The 18,936-nt window shown below is 54.8% G+C and overlaps 1 protein-coding gene and 1 long non-coding RNA gene across 4 annotated transcripts in view; one reads left to right on the plus strand and one right to left on the minus strand.

Annotated features, from left to right (window-relative positions):
- The window catches only part of LOC119938789, an 84,747-nt gene that overhangs the window by 34,352 nt on the left and 31,459 nt on the right, over nucleotides 1-18,936 (plus strand). The window lies entirely within an intron of this gene.
- The window catches only part of SPOCD1 (SPOC domain containing 1), a 34,590-nt gene continuing 27,676 nt past the window's right edge, over nucleotides 12,023-18,936 (minus strand). For all 3 annotated transcript variants that reach the window (XM_038758699.1, XM_038758698.1, XM_038758697.1), the window contains 4 exons: nucleotides 18,438-18,597; nucleotides 17,228-17,317; nucleotides 15,922-16,108; nucleotides 12,023-14,283 (listed from right to left, as the gene is read on the minus strand). In XM_038758699.1, coding sequence (XP_038614627.1) covers nucleotides 12,944-14,283; nucleotides 15,922-16,108; nucleotides 17,228-17,317; nucleotides 18,438-18,597 — 1,777 coding nt within the window. In that variant the 3' untranslated portion in view covers nucleotides 12,023-12,943. The remainder of the gene's footprint in view (nucleotides 14,284-15,921; nucleotides 16,109-17,227; nucleotides 17,318-18,437; nucleotides 18,598-18,936) is intronic.

An 18,936-nucleotide genomic window follows, 5' to 3' on the forward strand; every position in this document is an offset into this window, starting at 1 on the left:
TTTATATTAATGTCTGTTTCCCCCTTTAGGCTGAAAGCTCGTTGTAGGCAGGAAATGTGTCTGTTTATTGTTGTACTCTCCCAAGTGTTTGGTACAGTGCTCTGCACACAGTAAGCACTCAATAAATACAACAGATTGACTGACCCTGGTTTGGGACGGGGACGCAGGGGTTGGCCCTCTCTCCTCCTTAGAGGATGCGGGGAGTAGGGGGTTCTCAGAGTTATTTTAGTCATTCCCCTGCCCCTGGGCAGGCTTACCCTTCCTTCAGCTCTTCAGGGCAATGTCTCTTCCACCATATAATATCCCCAAGCAACAAAGTAGAGTCCAGAGCCTCCCCGTTCAGTCTCTTCCTGGCCAAGAAGCTCTCCCTTCTGTCTAACCTTAATCCTTCCTGCTGCAGTGACTGACCATCTGTTCTGTTCAGCCCTAGGTTTAACCCATTGTGAGTCACCTGGAGCAGTGCTTAGCAAATACTACTATTATTATTTTTTTCCCATTGATTGGATCTCCCCAATAGGAGATGTGTCTCCCACTGGACCAGCACATCTCAGCCCATCCCCAGCAGTTGTGCTCCCGGGAGGACTAGGTTAGGTTGGCAAGCTGGACCTCAGGCAGGTGGGGCTCTCCTCAGGGCTGGGGCCAGTGGCCAGCCTTGCAACGGACATCTTGTTATATTATACTCTCCCAAGTGTGTAGTACAGTGCTCTACACAAAACAACATAATCATAATAATTGTGATATTTGTTAAGCCTTACTACGTGCCAGGCACTGTACTAAGCTCTTGGGGGAATACAAGCAAATTGGGTTGGACACAGTCCCTGTCCCACGTGGGGCTCTCAGTCTCATTCTCCATTTTACAGATGAGGTAACTGAGGCCTGAAGTCACACAGCAGACATGTCACACAGCTGGGATTAGAACCTTCAGACTCCCAGGCTTGTGCTCTATCCACTGTGCCATGCTGCTTCTGTAAGTTCTGCACACAGTAAGGATTCAATAAATACCACTGATTGATTGATTGATCTCTGAGAATCTCTGCATCTACCTCAGCAAGTCCTGCAGTCACCAGAAATAGTAAAAGCAAGCTATGGGTGGGGAGCCAGGTGCCTAGGTTTCATCCCCAGGTGAAAAGCTTCAGGTCTCAGAGTTCATTCTGCATGCCAGGAGGGGCTACTGACTATCTGGAGATCGCTTGGGACAAAGACAAGTCAATTCAGGTGACCTGAGCTCTCCAAAACTGCATTACCTTCTACCCTGGGTGGGCCTGGCAGCAGGGGTTATCTCATACCTCCCCTTGCCTCTGGTCAGGACAGGCCTTCCCTCAGCCCATCAAAGGGGGTGTCCATCTAGCCTGAAGCTCAATCTCCAGGCCAACAACCCACTGCAGTCCCCTACACACATCATCTCACATTACAGTCCTGGATGACCCAGCCTAACCACACTGCCATAGTAATTACTAATTGCTATTATTAATAATGATGATGATAAATTAATTGAGGCTGTCACGGGTCTCTCCCACCTGCCTCCTGAGGACACGTTCAAAGCCCTTGACCTGCATAATAATGATGGTATTTGTTAAGCACTTACTCTGTGCCAAGCACTGTTCTAAGTGCTGTGGGGGGATACAAGGTAATCAGGTTGTCCCACAGGGGGCTCACGGTCTTCATCCCCATTTTACAGATGAGGTAACTGAGGCACAGAAAAGTTAAGTGACTTGCCTAAAGTCACACAGCTGACAAGCGGTGGAGCTGGGATTAGAACCCATGACCTCTGACTCCCAAGCCCGGGCTCTTTCCACTGAGCCACGCTGCTTCTCTAATCTCTAATGCCCCCAGACCTGAATCTGGGGGGAAGCTGAGGTGTCTGTTTATTGTTGGAATGTACTCTCCCTGGGGCTTAGTACAGTGCTCTGCCCACAGTAAGTGCTCAATAAATAGGATTGAATGAATTAATGAATGAATACAGGGAAAACCAGAGAGGTTGTGAGGTGCCCACCATCACCCAGCTCCACTTGGCCAGCCTCCCAAACAAGTCAGGCCTGAGGGTCGCTCGAATCCCGAAATGAGCAGAGGGCCCGAGCTTCGTGGGGTAGAAAGGGGGCAAGGGGGGAGCTGGATGTGGGGGTCCGGGGCTGGAGGGGCAGATGCACGGAGCGAAGCTGCCATCTGCTGGGTTATCTGGGCTGATCCCGAGTGGGGGCTTCCCTGGCCCCCTCCCCTCCGTCTCCCAGACCTCCCCAGCCCCCTCCGTCCCAAAGGGCCTGTCCTGTCCCACCCCAGGGGTTCTGTGCCCCCCGGCCAAGATGGGGTTCCTCCAGCCTTCAGCCCCCTTAGGCCTGCCGGCCCAGTCCTGGAAACTTGGAAGGGAAAATCTGGACAGGGCTTCCTGGAGTTGGGTCTTTGGGGAGGGGACCCCAAGGGAAGCAAGAACCATCTGCTGGGCATCACCCCCTTCCTAATTCAGGGGTCCACTTTTCACTGTGAGTGTGAGGACATTCAGCATTTAGAACAGTGCTTTGTACATAGTAAGCGCTTAATAAATGTCATCATTATTATTAAAAGGGCAAGGATTTGAGCTGGGGGGTGGGGGAGATGAAGTCTGGGAGGGGCAGGCTTCAAAGAGCTCCCAAGCCAGAGAGCTGCCATTTTGAGTCTTTTCAGTTCTGAGGATCTGCCCCAGGGGGTTGCAGGGAGTCTGGCTTAGCTTTGGGGGCATTCGTCCCCTTGGCCCCTATGGAGTGACACTTTCCTCACCAGTTCCTGACCCTAAATATTCCCCACCAGCATCCCGAGTCTCCCTTCCATCTACACCGACCCTTCCACCCACCCTCCAGGCTGAGAGATGGCAGATAGAAACCCCAGCCCTGGCGGAGAGGAGACGCTGATGGCATAGAACTAATAGTTATCATCGGCGTTAAGCAGCAGCGCTGTCGGGGGGGAATTAATTTCCGCGCCTTGGGAGGGAAAAGCTGCCCATTTCTCAGGAAGATCCAGGCCCAGCCACTGGCTCAAGAAAAAATAACTTGTGTCATTAAAAATGATCTCCATTTTATTAAAAATAATTCTAATTTATCTCTCCCTCAGGCGGCCCTACACAGTGAACATAAATTGTGGCTAACTGGAGGAGGGAGAGGCAAGGGCCTTTGGGAGTGGGGAAGGGGCCAGGATGACCCCAACTAGGGGCAGTGCTTCACTGAGGGGAGCAGGGGGACTCTCAAAGTGTCCCCCGGAGAGGGAATGGAGGAGTCAGTCCCTTGGTGGGTCCCAGAGTGCCTGAGAAGGGAAACTGAGGCACAATGAGTCTGAGGCAACTGGAAAGCTGAAGAGGTCTATCAATGAATCATTTTTATTGAGCACTTACTGCATACTATACTAGCACTTGGGAGAGTACAGTATAACAGAGTTGGTAGACACATCCCTGCCCTTAACAAGCTTACAGCCTAAAGGGTAAGACAGAAATTAATATAAATAAATTTCGGACCTCTCTAGGTTTTGGCTACCCATTAACCTGTAGAGAGATCCTTCTGGACCTCCAAAAACAATTTTGGACTCCTGCACTCTTCTCCCAGGTTCTTCAGCCCTCACGCCACCCCTGAAGGGGGCAATTCAAGAGCAAGGAAGGAGAGGGCAGGGAGAAGTCTCCATTGTCCATCTCCAGGTGGAGAAACTGAGGCCAAGAGAGGTTAAGTGGCTTGCCCGAAGTCACACTGCATGATAGTGGCGGATCTGGGACTCGAATCCAGATTTCTCGACCTCCTGGTCAAGGCAACACTCAGAGCTCCCCAGGAAAAATGTTGCTTAGCCCCAGCCCACAAAACTCCTTTTCCCCCATTTTGCCTCTCCACAGTACCCCCCAACACCCACTTCCACACCAGCCTTTCTCCACTCCTAACCTGTTCCAGCTAGCTGAGGCTGGGAACTGTTCCAAGGCCCTCACCCCAGAAGTAGCTGCACAGCCCAAACCAAAGAAGAGAAAACCCTCTCCCTCACTCAAGAGGCCCAGAGGTCAGGAATCCAGAAAAGAAAAAGGCGAAAGGTAGGGCCAGATTGGAGAAATGGGGTGGGGTCCCACCATGTGATCCAGTCCCCTGTTCCTGGGATGGGTGGGCATTCCTCCTTCCCAGCCGCCGAGTGGGCAAGGTTCCAGCAATTGATGGTGTGGGTAAGCAGAGCTGGCACTGCAGGCCCCTGCCTGCCTCCCCCCAAGCCGACGAGAGCTTAGCTCCTGCCAGAGCAAACTGCAGGGCTGCTGCGGACTCCATTGATGACCGGGAGGGGACGGGATGGCTGGGCCTTTAACCCCCCAGGGCCCGGGGAAGACGCCGGGCAGGAGGGAGGCTGGAGGGGGGCCAGGGGCTTGGAAAGGACACTGGACAGGACAGGGGCTGGAGGTTTATGGGAGACCTCAGGAGCCCAAAGAGGACAGTGGGCAGAAGGGGGACTAGGGAACTCCAGGGGCCCAGAGAAGATGCCAGGCAGGAGGGGACACTGGGGAACCCCTGGGGCCCAGAGGACACTGGGCAGGAAAGAGGGGTGGAGGAAAGTGGGGACTGCCCAGAGGACACCACCAGGCTCCATGGGGGAAACTGACTGGAAGCTCTGGACTCCTCTTCCCCTGGGGGTGAGCTCTGGGGAGGCCTGGAGAATCAACAACCCACCTTGCCCATCTGCTGGGGAGAGGTGGAGGAGAGAGGGGAGGGACCCCACCATGTCCAAGGGGGCAAACCCAGGGCACCTGGACCCAGGATTCACTGGCCCAGAGTCCCCTAGTCCACAGTGGGAGTGGAGGGGGCTGAAGGGGGGGAGAATCCACTAGTACAAAGGGGTTAATCCCACAGAAACCCCAGGCCCAGCACTCACAGGCTTCTCCCTGCCCCTCCTTTTCCTCTCTCTCTCTCTCTCTCTCTCTCTCTCTCTCTTTCTCTCTCTCACTTTTTATTTTTTTGTAATGGAAAGAATAATTGTGATGGGAAAGGGAAAGGCGAGGGGAACAGACAGAGGCGGGAGCATGTGAGCAGAATATCAAGCAGGCAGAGCTGCACTTCTGGACCCGACCTGGAGTCCCTGGCCCCCTGAGCGGGGGAAGGGGAGGGTGCAGGAGAGCACTGGGGAGGGCCGGGGGGGGGGCGGGGGAGGAGTTGGTGGGGCACTTTGGAGAAAGTGGGGGGTGGGTAACCTGGGGAGGGGCCCCAGGGTTGTGATTGCTGAGGCGGGGTGGGGGAAGGAGGGGAGAGAAGAGGCCCTCCTGAGAAGGAATGGGAAGCAGCATAACTTAGAAAAGCAGCACAGCCTACTAGGAATAGGCCTGAGCATCAGTAGACCTGGCTTTTAATCCCACTGTCTTGCCTGCTGTGTGATCTTGGGTAAATCACTTCACTCTCTGGGCCTCAGTTTCCTCATCTGTAAAATGGGAATTAAATCCTACACTTTCTGACAGACCGTAAACTCCACATGGGATAGGGGCTGTGTGTAACCTGATTACCTTGCATTTACCCCAGGCTTAGTACAACGCTTGGCACATAGAAAGAGCTTAAAAAAATGGGGTGGGGAAGAGGCCCAACTCTTGTTCCCATGGACCACTTGTCAGCTGTGTGACTCTGGGTGAGTCACTTCACTTCTCTGGACCTCAGTGACCTCATTTGTAAAACGGGGATAAAGACTGTGAGCCCCACGTGGGACAACCTGATCATTTTTTTTCTATCCCACTGCTTAGAACCGTGCTTGGCACATAGTAAGCGCTTAACAAATGCCAACATTATTATTAACTCAATTTCTCTGGGCCTCAGTTCCCTCATGTGTAAAATGGGGATGAAGACTGTGAGCCCTCCATGGGACAACCTGATGACCTTGTATCTACCCCAGCGCTTAGAACAGTGCTTGGCACATAGTAAGTGCTTAACTAATACCAACATTATTATTACAGCTCTTTACACCCCAAGCTCCACAACGTGTATATATAGATATCCTATCTATACTTTGTTTTAATATCTGCCAACTGATTAGATTGTAAGCTCCTTTAGGGCAAGGATAATGTCTAATAACTATGTTGTGTGCTCCTGAGGGCTTAGTACTGTTTTGCACACAGTAAGCACTCAACAAATGCCACTGACTGCACCCAGTAGGCACTCTCAATAAATATTATTACTATTTATCCATCCCCCAACCCCCATCCTCCTCTCTTACTCTGCTCCCTCCCCCATCCTATTATCCATTCCCATGTCCTATTCCAGCTCCTGTCCAGCTTCTCCATATCACCTGCCCACCGAAACTTAGAGGAGGAAGAGAGCAGGGCAGGGGGTGCCTGGCCCAATTTAGAGAGACATATTTACAGCAAGAGGGGGAGCAGAGCTGGCCCATAATTGCTTCTATTAATCTTTCTCAGGTTGTTAATTGCTCACTTATCTGTTTGTTGTATTATGCTGACTGCTCCTCTTAATTTGTCTCGGTAGCTGCAGGTGTTTGCTGCCTTGTTAACTTTCGTTGGGGAAGGATGAGGATTTTCAGGGCAAGCACTGTTGGGGTCCTAGGGAGGTGAAGCAGGGAGGGGAGGGGTTTGGGAGTGAGACCGCCCACCTGCCTGCCTCAGAGGCACTGGCTGGCACTTTCTGGGCAGGACCTCACTGTCTACCCTGGACCTGCCTTCCAGCCACTGAGGCAAGCACGTCAGAGAGAAGAAGCCAGGTGGCTACCCGAGGCAGACCAGACTGACACTTTATGTCTCTGCCTGAGTCAACCTCCTCTCCTGGAGGAGCCTAGGATGGGGGCTCAAATTAAAAAAAAAATGGTACTTAAGTGCTTTCAATGTTCCAGACACTGTACTAAGTACTGGGACAGAGTCAAGCTAATTGGGGCCACCTTTGAGCTCTGTGAGCCCATTTATTGCCTCCAGAGACCTTGGGCTGGGGATGGGCTGATGTCTTGAAGTCCGACGCCACAGCCAGTCTGTAGCAGAAGCCCATGATGGCAGCAGGAGGGATGGAGGTTTAGACTTCAGGAAGAGTTTCCTGAAGGTCCATCACTGCCCCAGTCTCTTGCCTTCTCTTTCTTCCTCTGAGTTGCTTGTCCTCCCTGAGCCTCAGTTTCCTCATCTCTGAGTTGGGGATAAGTTCCCTGCTTCTTAGGCTGTGATTCCCTGGCCCCGAGTGAGATAGGGACTGTGTCCAATCTGATCATCTTCTAGCTAGCCAAAGCCCTTGGTGCCTCAAACACCAGAATCATTTATGTTTTCACCACCCCTCAGTCCCAGGGTGTGTGGCTGAGAGGGATCCTGGGCACCTTGCCCCCACCCTGCCCATCCCACACTGGCCCAGGAAGTAGCTGCCCCTGGAGCTGGGGAGAACCAGGGTTTCAAATCACCCCATCTTCACTTCAGCTCATGGTCCTGAAATCTTATTAGTAAGAGGCAGGGGGATAATGAAATGTTCCTGGAAATACTATGGGCAGTGGATGGGTAAGAAATGAGAGAAAATGGCTTTGTCAGGAGTTTCCAGGGCCTCCAACCCTCCACCCCATCTCTGTGCGACCCCACCGTCATAGAGGGGTAAGTAATGTAGAACAGGAGGCTTCAACCAGAGGTCATCTCATACATCCCCTTTCTCCAACCCTCTCCTCTTCTGAGGGATCTGCATGGCCAGAGAAGCCACAGCTACTCAGAGTCCCCTGGTCTGGGGTCTTGGAATCTTCTCACCTTGCTTTCTCCTACTGCTGTTCCAGTCCATTTTATCTTCTGCCTCAAGCAGGGATGGTGTCGAGCGAGCTGTCAAACTCTGGGTAATAATCTTAGACACTGAAGCTTCATTTCACTTCTTCCCCCCACCTTCAATCTCTTCTCTGGGTCTCTGTCTCCCTCCCATCCAGATCCACCGTTAACACCAAAATGACATCTCCCCCATCAGAGAGGTAGCACCAAGGGCAAGAGGAGACAGACAATGTGGAATAGGGCAGCAGCTTCTTCTCTCTTGGTTTTATATGCCCTTGTCTCATTTGAAACTCAGGAGGCCTCAGCTGCTACTGTTCCCAGTATCTCACCTGTTCCCAGTGTCCATTAGCAGAAAGAGTAATAGTGTTTGCTGAGTGTCCACAGGGGGTAATGCACTGTACTAAATACTTAGGAAGTACAAAAAAGATTGTACATTCCCTGCCCACGAGGGACTTATGCCCTATTGCAAAACAAGTTTCTCAGTCCAGTATAGTGTGCCCACCAGCACAGCCCAATCTCATCAGCTCCCAGGCTTCTCTGGATTCTGCCCTGGGAGGGACCTTTGGGGTGCTAGTTGCTTGCTTCCACAGGGTCCAAAGATTCTGGCATTGCCAACCCAACCTGTCTTCTTGCACACACCCCAACTCCACCCCGGGACCCACTGGAAATATGTGCCAATCCACAACCCAGTCGTGCCACTTCCCCTTTGCCAAGGAAAGATGTAGAGGTGGCAGGGGGTGAGAAGGGAGTCTTGTATAACTAATTAGTTTATAGAGCTAATTGCTGCTTAATTATCTGCTAAACAGGCCAAGGAAGAGCCTCCCAAGTGAACAAGCTTCCTTCCACCTCCATTCTCTCACCACAACCCAGCAGTCCCCTCTCTCAACTCTGGCACAACAGAACCTCAAGGAGCTGGTAGAACTGGCTCTAACTTGGTCCAAGCTCCTGCCCTACATCCCTTCCATTTCCCCAAGCAGGGGTGGGGGGAATGCAGTTTGGGGAAGAGGAGAGGGAAAAGCAAAGTTCAGAGGCAAGGGGGAGAGTCAGGAGAACAGGATGGTGAATGGACTTGCCATGATGCTGCTGCTACAGGAAGTGGACCACTGGGCATCCAGGAAGGGTATTGAATCCCCTTCTTCAATGCCCCCTCTTCCAGGCTCCTTCGCTTTTTGGTCCTGACTGGACGGATGCCAGTCACCCCAACAGTTATCGCTGGGATCCTGGGGAAATAGTGATATTTCCCCAAACCCCCAACCCCTCTAAGTGCCAGCTGGGCACCCTTCATGTACCAATGTCCCAGGATGTTGGAGATGGGACAAAAAAAGTCCTGGATCCACTATCCTGGGACACCAGGCATGGGACAACATGGTTCAGGAGAAGGTTGAAACTGGGAGTCCTTCAAATGGGAATGGAATGGGGACCTGATGAAAAAATTATGCAAATGAGCACTAGACCACACACAGGTTCTTTCAGAGTCAGTAGTCTCTACAATGGAGCTGCAGTCCTGCTCTTCAACCCACTCTTTCCCCCGGAAACCCAGTCAAGCTGGAGGACAGAGGGAGGGGCATGGAAGCAAGGACCAAAGGGTAGGCAGTGGCCAGGGGGCTGCATCCAGGGTCTCCTTAGGGGCTGGGGCACCACCGAGGTTGGGAGTGGAGAATCAAGGGTCCTCCATGAGACAGGCAGTTGCCATAGAAACCCAAGGTAGCCTCCTTCCCTCCCCCCAACCTCCTTGTGCTGCCTCCCTCATGCTCCTAGCAGGAGCACTTCCCGTGACACAACAAAAAAAGACCCCTGCCCAGCACCCCCATGGCCTTGGTGGGCAACCCAGAGCCCCACCCACTCTCCATTGCCTAGCATCTTCTCTCCTCCCAAATTCCTAGTAACCAGAGGCCACACGCCCTCTGGCAACCATAGCAACAGAGGATACCAGGGCCTGGGGTGGCCCTCAGCCAGGGAGGGAGAGAGGGATCAGGTTGGTTCAGAAGTTGGTTCTGTTCCATCTCACAGAGGCAGGATGTGGCCCAGTCTCCGGCTAGGATGGATGGACAGAAGGCAGACAACCTGAGAGGGGCTTAGGGACAGGGAAACCCCAACCTAGTCAGAGCAGTCCACCTGGAGTTGCCTTCGTTGGCAGGAACAACCACAGGTCATCCCATCCGGCCAGGTCAACCCTCTCACTGGGCCCCTCCGGCCAGAGGCCAAGGTCGGCTCTGTAATGGGCCCAATAGATGAGAAGCGTGACTGGGAGGGGGTTCTGCTGAAGAGAATCTCTTCACCAAGAAAATGAACACCCTGAACTAACTGTGACCCAGCACATAGAGGGCCAAGATGGTGCTCCCCGAGGAGCTCGGCAGCTGTGGCAGGTCTGGAGAGCAGGGGGCTGTGACCACCTCCCTTTCCCCTCAACCTCCACCTGCCTCTCGTCCCCTCCTCCCCTTTCCACCCCCCAGTTTCCACCTCTTACCCCTGGCCCAGAGAGGCCCTGTTGCACTGCCATTCTGGCCCCCTGCTATCCCCCCTCAATCCCAAATATGCTCTTTATTGGTGTCCTGCAGCCCCTGGCCCAGCCAGCCCATCTTTGAGCAGACACAACCGTGGCCTTTAGTGTCACTCCCACCCACGTATCCCAGCCCAGGTGAAGAGACTCCCTTGACTGGTGGAGAGGCACCGCAAATACGTATTCTCAGGTACGTGTGTCCTCACTGCACCATGATGAGCGCCCCCAGAGCCAGCCCCAGCTGAATGAGGGGCATGCAAAGTGTTCCCAGAGAGTGGGGGGGTCTCATTCCCTTCTCCCCACCTCACCCGGCCCCGCATAGGACGGGGTAGCCACCAAAGGAGAAGCAGCGTGACTAGTGGATAATCATAAGGACCTGGGTTCTAATTCTGCCTCTGCCACTTGTCTGCTTTATGATCTTGGGCAAGCCAGCTCACTTCGCTGACCCTCGGTTCCCTCACCCGTAAAATGGGGATTAAGACTGTGAGCCCCATGTGGGAAAGGGACTGTGTCCAATCTGATTAGCTTTACCTACCCCGATGCTTAGAACAGTGCACGGCACATAGTAAGTGCTTAAATACTACTAAACAGACACAGATACACACAGACACACAGACACACACACACACACTAACCTAGGGTGACAGCGCCCCCTGCTGCTGGTTGGAGGCAGTGCGACCACTCCGGCTCAGAGTGGCTCGTCCCTCTCCGCCCTTGCAGCTCCTCCATCCCCCGGAGCCCCGTTCCCTCCGCGCCACGCTCTGTCTCAGGAGGCAGAGAGGCCCTTAGGGGCCACTGGAGTCGGGACTAGGGGTGGGGGAAGATGAGGAGAGGGGGTGGGACAGAACATTCAATTATCTCTCTTCCCTCGGGACCAGAACCATCATTCCCATCCCATTCAGCAGGGGCTCCGACTTGAAGAGTGCCGGGGGCCCCCCGGGCCTAGAGAAAGGACAGAAAGGGAAACCAAGGCCTGGACGTGGGAGGATAGGAAACTCCTCCTCAGGACCCCAGGGCAGGGAGCGGGAAAGGAACCCAGCCTCCTGTGTCTAGGTTGACTTCTCTGTACCTGTTTTCTTATCTGTAAAATGGATCCCCATGTGGATTCCCATGTGGGACAGAGATTGTGTCCAACCTGATTATCTTGGATCTACCCCAGCGCTTAGTACAGTGCCGGGCACATAGTAAGCACTTAAATACCATTTAAACTATAATTTTTAAAAACCCCAGAAAGTCTTGATCATCAGCTTTAAGGTACTCAATCAGCAATCCCCCTCCTACTCTATCTTGGCTGATCTCCTACAATCCAACCCATACGTTTTGCTCCTCTAACGCCAATCTACTCACTTCGCCTCAGACTCGTCTTTCTCACCATGGACCCTGGCCCGTGTCCTCCCTCTGGCCCGGAGCTCCCTCCCTTCACAACAGATCACTGTTCTCCTCATCTTCAAAGCCCTACTAAAAGCGTATCTCCTCCAATAGACCTTCCCTAACTAAAACCTCTTTCTCCCACCCTACTGGCTCTCCCCTCTGCATCTCCTAGGCACTTGGGCCTGTTCCCCTTAAGGACTTTGACACCCCAGCCCTAGCCCACTTATGTACCTATCCTTATACTCTGCCCTTTTCCCCATCTGCAATTTATTTTAACATCTGTCTCCCCATCTAGAGTTTAAGTTCCTTGAGGTCATCGACTGTGTCTACCAACTATTGCGTTGCAGTCTGCCAAAAGCCTAGTACAGGGCTTTGCCTAACATGAGCACTCAATAAATACTAATGAAGGATTGTCTGGTTGATGGATCAGGATGAGGAAGGTGCAGGGTGTGCTTAACTTTTTTTATTGTCACAAACATTTAACATGTAAAAGGAATGTAAAACTTGAAACTTACAGATACCCTGGGTGTGTTCCTCCAAGCCGGGTTGATGGATGCTACACTCCCCACAGCCCTTCTGGGGTGGGATTATCCTACCTCCCCCTGCTTGGGCCACTGTCCCCCAGATCCCAATCTAGGAGGCCTTGGGGCTCCTCCAAATTGGGACGAACAAATCTATTGGGGGGCAGTGGGGGAGAAGGAGGCAAGGAAGCGTGTTGTGGCTGTGGCAGCAATCGAGAGGGGAGGTGTGGGGAGCGTCTGGCCCTAGATTTCTAAAAGCCTCGCCTCACGCTCAGGCTGCCCTTCCCCTTCTGAGCGGAAGGCTGATGACATCAGACATCTCTGAAGCTCCCCTAGCCTTGGATTTGTGTAATGGAAACTGGGGAGTCCTTTCCTCTGGGTGGCAAGCCTAGCAGACAGGCTGCCAAGTTTAACCCGGCTTGGAGGGCACACCTTCAGGGTCAGTGTTAAAAGATTCACAGGAGGCCCTTGGGCCTGAACAAACAGCAACGGTGGGACAAAGCAGAGACTTAGGGTGAGCCACAAAAGGACACAAGAAACAGTTGGAGTTGACCCCCACGATGGGTGCACGGAACTGCCCTCAGAGGCACTTGGGGACAGATGAGCTAGTTCCCTGCAGGGAGGCTGGGTCCGGCACTGCCCGTTTCAGGGAAACCGGATCCAGAGCTGTCCACTAAAGAGACCAGATCCAGCACCGCCCGCTGAAGGGAGACCGGGTCCGGCACCACCCGCTGCAGGGAGGACGAGTCCAGCGCAGCCCGCTGCAGGGAGGTCTGATCCAGCACCACCTGCTACAGGGAGGCTAGGTCTGGAGCCATCCATTGCAGAGAGATCGGGTTTGGTACCTGGTGCCACCTACTGCAGGGAGACAGGATCCGGAGCCGTCCGTTGCAGAGAGATGGGGTTCGGTACCGTCCAGACTGGATCCGGCACCGCCCGCTGCAGGGAGGACTGATCTGGGGTCATCTGCCGCGGGGAGACAGGGTTAGGCGCCGTCCGCTGCAGGGAGGCTGGGTCTGACGCCGTCTGCTGCAGGGAGGCTGGATCCAGAGCCACCCACCCCAGGAAGGATGGGTCCAGCGCCACCCGCCGCAGGGAAGCTGGGTCCAGAGCCACCCACTGCAGGGAGGACACATCCAGCTGCAGGGAGTCAGGATCTGGCACCGCCCCATTAAGGGAGGCCAAGTCCATCACCACCCGCTTCAGGGAGGCTGGATCTGGCGCCGCCCGATTGACGGAGGCCAGTTGCAGTGCCACCCACTGCAAGGAGGCTACCTCCGACTGCAGGAAGGCTGCGTCTGGCTGTGGGGAGGCCTGATCCGGCTGCAGGGAGGCCTTAATCAGGTTGTTCATCTTCAGCAGAGTCTTCAGATGACGGACTAAGGTGAAAGCTGATTGCTGAGATGATATGGACCCAAGAGGCAAGTGGGACTGGAAGGATGGTGGGGTGGGGTGTTGGGGAGCAGCCTGATTGGCACAGGGTGAAGGCTGGGCTGCTCCGGGCTTGACACGGTAGAATGAAGACAGGAGCTCAAGGGTGGAAGTGGTACCACACTCCGAGCCATGCCTGGGGTGGAGGGACTGGAGGCTGGGTGGATTCAGACCAGAGACTTCCCTTTCCCCAGATAACCTCACCCTCTCCTCACACCCTGCACCCAGATGCCCTCCCGGGTCCTCCTTGGGGGCCAGCCCGCCTAGGGGCCCCACCGGCCAGTGAGAGGTCTGACCGCGTGGGTGGAAGGAGAGGTCCGGGAGGCCCGGTCTGCCTCCCAAACCGGGGTTCGTACTCTCCGGACAGCTGGGAGGACTGGGATCGGCACTTCCCCCTTGGTGGGAACTAACCCCGTGAGAGGGAGGCCCCAGGTCCGGGCCGCCCCCTTCTTGGACGTCATTCCTTCGCTGCCCCTCCAAGGCGCTTGCCTGGGGGTCTCTGGGGCCTGACTCCTCAGAGGGTGGGGACTGCCCCGTGCCAGGAACCTCGGGAGGAAGGAGCTCTGAGGCCTCGCCTGCCACAGGACTCTTGAGCCTCTTGCGAGGAGGTGAGTAGCACTTCATCTCCATCTGCTCCTCGATGGTGACCACACTGGGTGTCTTCTTCGGGCTGACGGCCGAGGGGCTGGGGGTCCCGGGCTCATTGAGCGGGGATTTGGGGAGAATCAGACCCAACAGCAAGCTGTGGCTCATGGCTTCCTGGACTGGGGAAGCAAAGTCAGAAGGGGAGAAAAAGCCAAAGTAGATACGGTTTGCAGAACCCTGGCTCTGGGGTCCCTCCGGCATGTGAGCAGGGCTGGGGACGCTACTGGTGAAGAGGGGTTTGCATTCAACATACAGAAGAACATCCCGAAAGTGAGGGCACAAACCCTGGAACAGATGGTCAAGAAAGGGAGGGGAGGAATCTTCTTCCCTGGAGGTATTTTGGAAACAGGATTCTAATCAGGCCAGAATAGGGGAGGGTGGCCCTGCCTGAGGACGGGGGGGATGGACAAAATGACCTCTTGATCTCCTTTCAGCTCAAGGAGTCAGGCAGTTTGGCCAAAGGAAAGAGCGTGGGTCTAGAAGACAGGAGCCCTGGGTTCTAATCCCGGCTCTACCACTGGCCTGCTGGTGGACCTTGGGCAAATCACTTAACCTCTCTGGGCCTCCAATTTCTCAGCTGTCAAATCTCAGGGATGGCATGATAAATAGATAAATTAGGTGAGAGACCTTTGGGGAAAAACAAAAGTCAAAGCTCTATTCAAATCCAAGGTCCATTACTGTCTCTGCTTTGTGGGTAGGGAAATCAAGGCCCAGACAGGGGGAGAAATTTACCCAGGGCAGCAAAGTTGGCACTGAAGCCTGAATTTGTCCCTTGTGGACCAGAGCTCCACTGGCACATGCCTGGCCACGGCCTACAAAGACAGGGGCTTGGAGGGTTTCAGCCCAAAACTCTTCCTCCCCAGGGAGTTCCTGATTACATTTTCCCGGCCCCTAATTCTTCTCTTGCCTCTGGCCCTGCCCAATTTGACCAATTAGGGCGTGAGGAGAGAAGGGCCCAGAGAAGCTGGGGGACCTCCTCCCCATTCAACCGTTTTGCCGACAGTTGAAAATGAGCGATTTCAGCTCAGGAAGGTCACCTCACTCACTGGGGGTCTGTGATGAAGCATCCAGCAAATTCCCAACTGCTTACCCCAAGAGAGAGAAACATTTGAGGGTGAGGGGTGCGGAATAAAAACAGAATCAAAGGAAGCAGGGCTACCGTCGTGTGCCTCTCCCAAGCTCGCGTGGGGACAACTAAATTGGGTGCCTGCAGGTTGGTTGAGCAAGAGTCTTCTTTCCCCACGCTTGCATGGCCAGATCCACCTCCTACTTCAGTGGAGGGCAAGTCAGGGAGGAGGCTCCCCAGACCCTGCTTGTCCTTCCCCTCCCACCTCCTTGTAGTGAAGCTGTGGGTCAAGTCCCCTCAGGGCTGAGTTCGAACTCAGACAGGAGTAGATCTGGCCTTCCAACTATGGCACACCCCTCGGGATCCCATGAGGAGGGGCTAGCTGGGAACCAGGCTGGCCGGGCCTCCGACCAGAGAGCCAGAGGGAAAGCCACTGGGACACGGCACCCTCGCCCTCCCCGAGGTGGCCAGAGTCCCGGGACCAGATCCGGTGACCCCCGTGCCCTTCGGCGGGGCGAACGAAAGCAGGTGCCAGCTGGGGGAGGAGAGGTCCACCCAGCCAGACTTGCCCCACTGCCATCCCAGCCACCTGGAGAATTTCTGGTCTTGAAATCCTCATTCGTTTCAGGGTGCCCCACCCCTGGGGAGACAACCCACAGGAGTTGGGAGTGAAGACCCTCTGAATGCCTACCTGGGCCACGCAGTGGGTAGAGCTGGAAGGGCACTTGTTGGGAGGCAGGAAGCGGTATAATGTACATGTCCAGCTCCTCGCTGTCCACCACGCCAAAGCATTTATTTTCACGTAGGAAGGAGTAGAGCAATCTGCCATACTTGAAGTTGTGGGACCCTTGTGGGGCGATGCGGACTAGATTGATGTTCTGGGCCAGGAGGAGGAGGAAGAAGAGAATGAGAAGAGGGGGAGAAGTAGTAGTAAGAGAAAGAGCTGAGTGAGCACAGGGGGCTGGGAGTAGAGACATTTGAACACTAAAGCATCACCTTTTGGGACCAAGTCTGGAGGCCGAGGGCATTAGCTCACATGCAGGCCTTGGTCCCTCCAGGGTTGGAGGGAGGAATGGCAGCACCCTTAGCCCAACTCCCGCACCCCCTCTCCCTCCTCCCACACCCCTGCAACACACACACAATCTCCCCGCACACTTGATCCTGCAGAAAGGGAGAAAAGGGCCCTCTCCCAAGCACGGAGGAGACCCACAGCCTGGGAAGCACTTGTGAGCCTGGGATTCATTGGGGACTGTGAGTGAGGAGAGAGAGGGATGGAGAAAGGGGAGAGAATAGATGGGCAGCAGGTAGAAGCAGAGGGGGACAAATACTTAGGTGATGGGTGGGAGGGGACAGATCTCCAGAGAGGAGCATTAAGTGGGTAAATGGCATTGTCTCACTCAGCTCAACCTTTCAGATCAAGCTGGCCAAAGGGGCCCTGAGGAGAAAAGAAGTGGGACAGGGGCTTGGAGAAGCAAGACTTGGGAAGCAGCTTGATTTAGTAGAAGGAGCACGGTCTTGGTAGTCAGAGGACATAGGATCTAATCCCAACTCCTCCACTTGTCTGCTGTGTGACTTTGGGCAAGTCACTTAACTTCTCTGTGCCTCAGTGACCTCATCTATAAAACAGGAATTAAGACCGTGAGCCCCACGTGGCACAACCTGATTACCCTGTATCACCCCCAGTGCTTAGACAGTGCTTGGTACCTAGTAAGCACTTAACAAATACCACTATTGTTATTATTATTATTATTACGATGATGATGATGATGACTGGAGTGTAACAACAGTGACTTATGGAGGGAAATCCTGAGCTCCCCTCCTGCCCTCAGGAGCCCTGAGTGATAAGCAAGCCCCCTTGGTTTCCCGCTACCTGGAGGATCCCGGGCCCCTTGTTCCCCAACCCCCTCAGCCCCCGGCCCGGGGAAGCACCCACCCTCCTTCACATCAGCCCGGGGGCGATGGGAGAGCCTCACTGCCTAAGGCTCTTTCTGCGATACCTGGGCTTCCGTCGGCCAGATCCTGTCCAGGTTCTCCCATGCCACCTTGGGGAGGATGAAGCCGGAGGACCGGACAACTGCTGGAAGTTTCTGCGAAAGAACAAGGGGCAGAGGGGGGCAGGCGAGTGGAACCCATCCATGCCAATTCCATGTTCTAGAAAGAGCTGAGACGAGGGAGTAGTCATCCTTCAGCCATTTTTCCTAGGCCTGGGCATGGTGGAAGGTTGGGGGTGGTGGGTGGGAGGGTTTGCCCTGGCACATCACGGGAGAAATCTGGACCTTGGGTTGGAAAGGGCTCAATTTGGTAGAGGCAAAAAGCGGTGAGGGATTCGTTCTAGGCAGGTCCACAGGCAAGGATAGTGCAGGAGATGATGACTTGGGGACCCAGAGGAGAGCTGCATTGCCAAGGATGGGGAGGGAGGCACCTGGTGGCCCAGTGCTTTCCTGTGCCTCCCGCCCGAGGATGGAAGGTAAGGGAGAGGGCTGCAGAGGGAGACCAGGAGGAGATTACCTCCCTTCCCCTCCTGACTCTGCTCCGTTTGTAGCTCCATCCTTGGCTTAGCCATGGCTGAGCCAGGAAAACCAGGACGTTAGGGAGAGAGGCTTCTGGAAGGCCCCGGCATCCTCCCAGCCCATGCCCCGGGAAGCACATCCCAGCCCCTATATAATCATCATCATCATCAAAATAATGATATTTGTTAAGCACTGTTCTACACCCCCAACACCAAGTGCATTTTGCCACTTGTGGATTAGCCACGGCAGGTTTCTAAGTCCCCACTTGCCTCCATCCATCAGATTCAAAGGCTCTCTCATCTAGGCTTCCCAAACCAGGGGGAAGACCCTGATGCGGCCCGAGCCCCCTCCCCTGTCCGCGGCACCGCTGTCCCCTGCCCCTAACTGGGATGACTCAGGGTTGGTGGAATATCTTCAACCGGCCCAATCCAAACCTGAAATATAACCCAGGCAGGAACCGGCACAGGCTCGGGACGGGGAAGGGGAGGAAGAGAAGCCACAGACGCCTGGGTGATGTGGCAGGAGCGCTGCCGGACTGGGGAGGGCTGCCGGGCCTCCTTTCCAGGCCCGGGCACCAGACCGGAGGGGGCGGCGACAGTGACGACCGCCCGAGGGCCGTCAGTGTCCTCTGCCTGGCCGGTGGTGCCACAGCTCGGCCACAGCCCTGAGGCAGGGGGGAGGTCGGAAAGATCCTTACCTGGATGAACTGGCTGCCGGACCCAAGGACGAGATACATTTTGGCCCCAAACTGCTCAATGCAGAACATCTTGAAGGCTCCCTCCCACAAGGTCTTCCACAGGGGCAGCTCCGGCTTCAGCCCACTGGGCTCATTCCCTGGGGCAGCCGAGGGCTCGAGGCTGAGGCAGAAGACCATTCAGTTCCTTCTGCCAGGAACTCCCCCCGTCTGCTCTTCCCTCCAACTCCTTCCTGCCCACAGTGGCTTAGGGTGAGAGGTGGGGGTACTCCCAGAAGGGGCCCTTGTGGCAGGGAAGATTTTTATGGCCACTCCCAAGGATGCAGCTACGAATAAATGACCCCAACTGGCCTCGTACCCACTGTGACCGTCAGGCTGGGTGCCCTGGCATACAAATAACTCTTTACGTGCCCAGAAACTCCCCAGAATCTCAAAGCACCCCTAACCACAAACTCCCATTCTGGGGAGATGCATACCCCCTCAAGAGGTGCCACGGGAATCC

This window comes from Tachyglossus aculeatus, chromosome 16, assembly GCF_015852505.1.
Source record: "Tachyglossus aculeatus isolate mTacAcu1 chromosome 16, mTacAcu1.pri, whole genome shotgun sequence".
NCBI classification, from domain to species: Eukaryota; Metazoa; Chordata; class Mammalia; order Monotremata; family Tachyglossidae; genus Tachyglossus; species Tachyglossus aculeatus.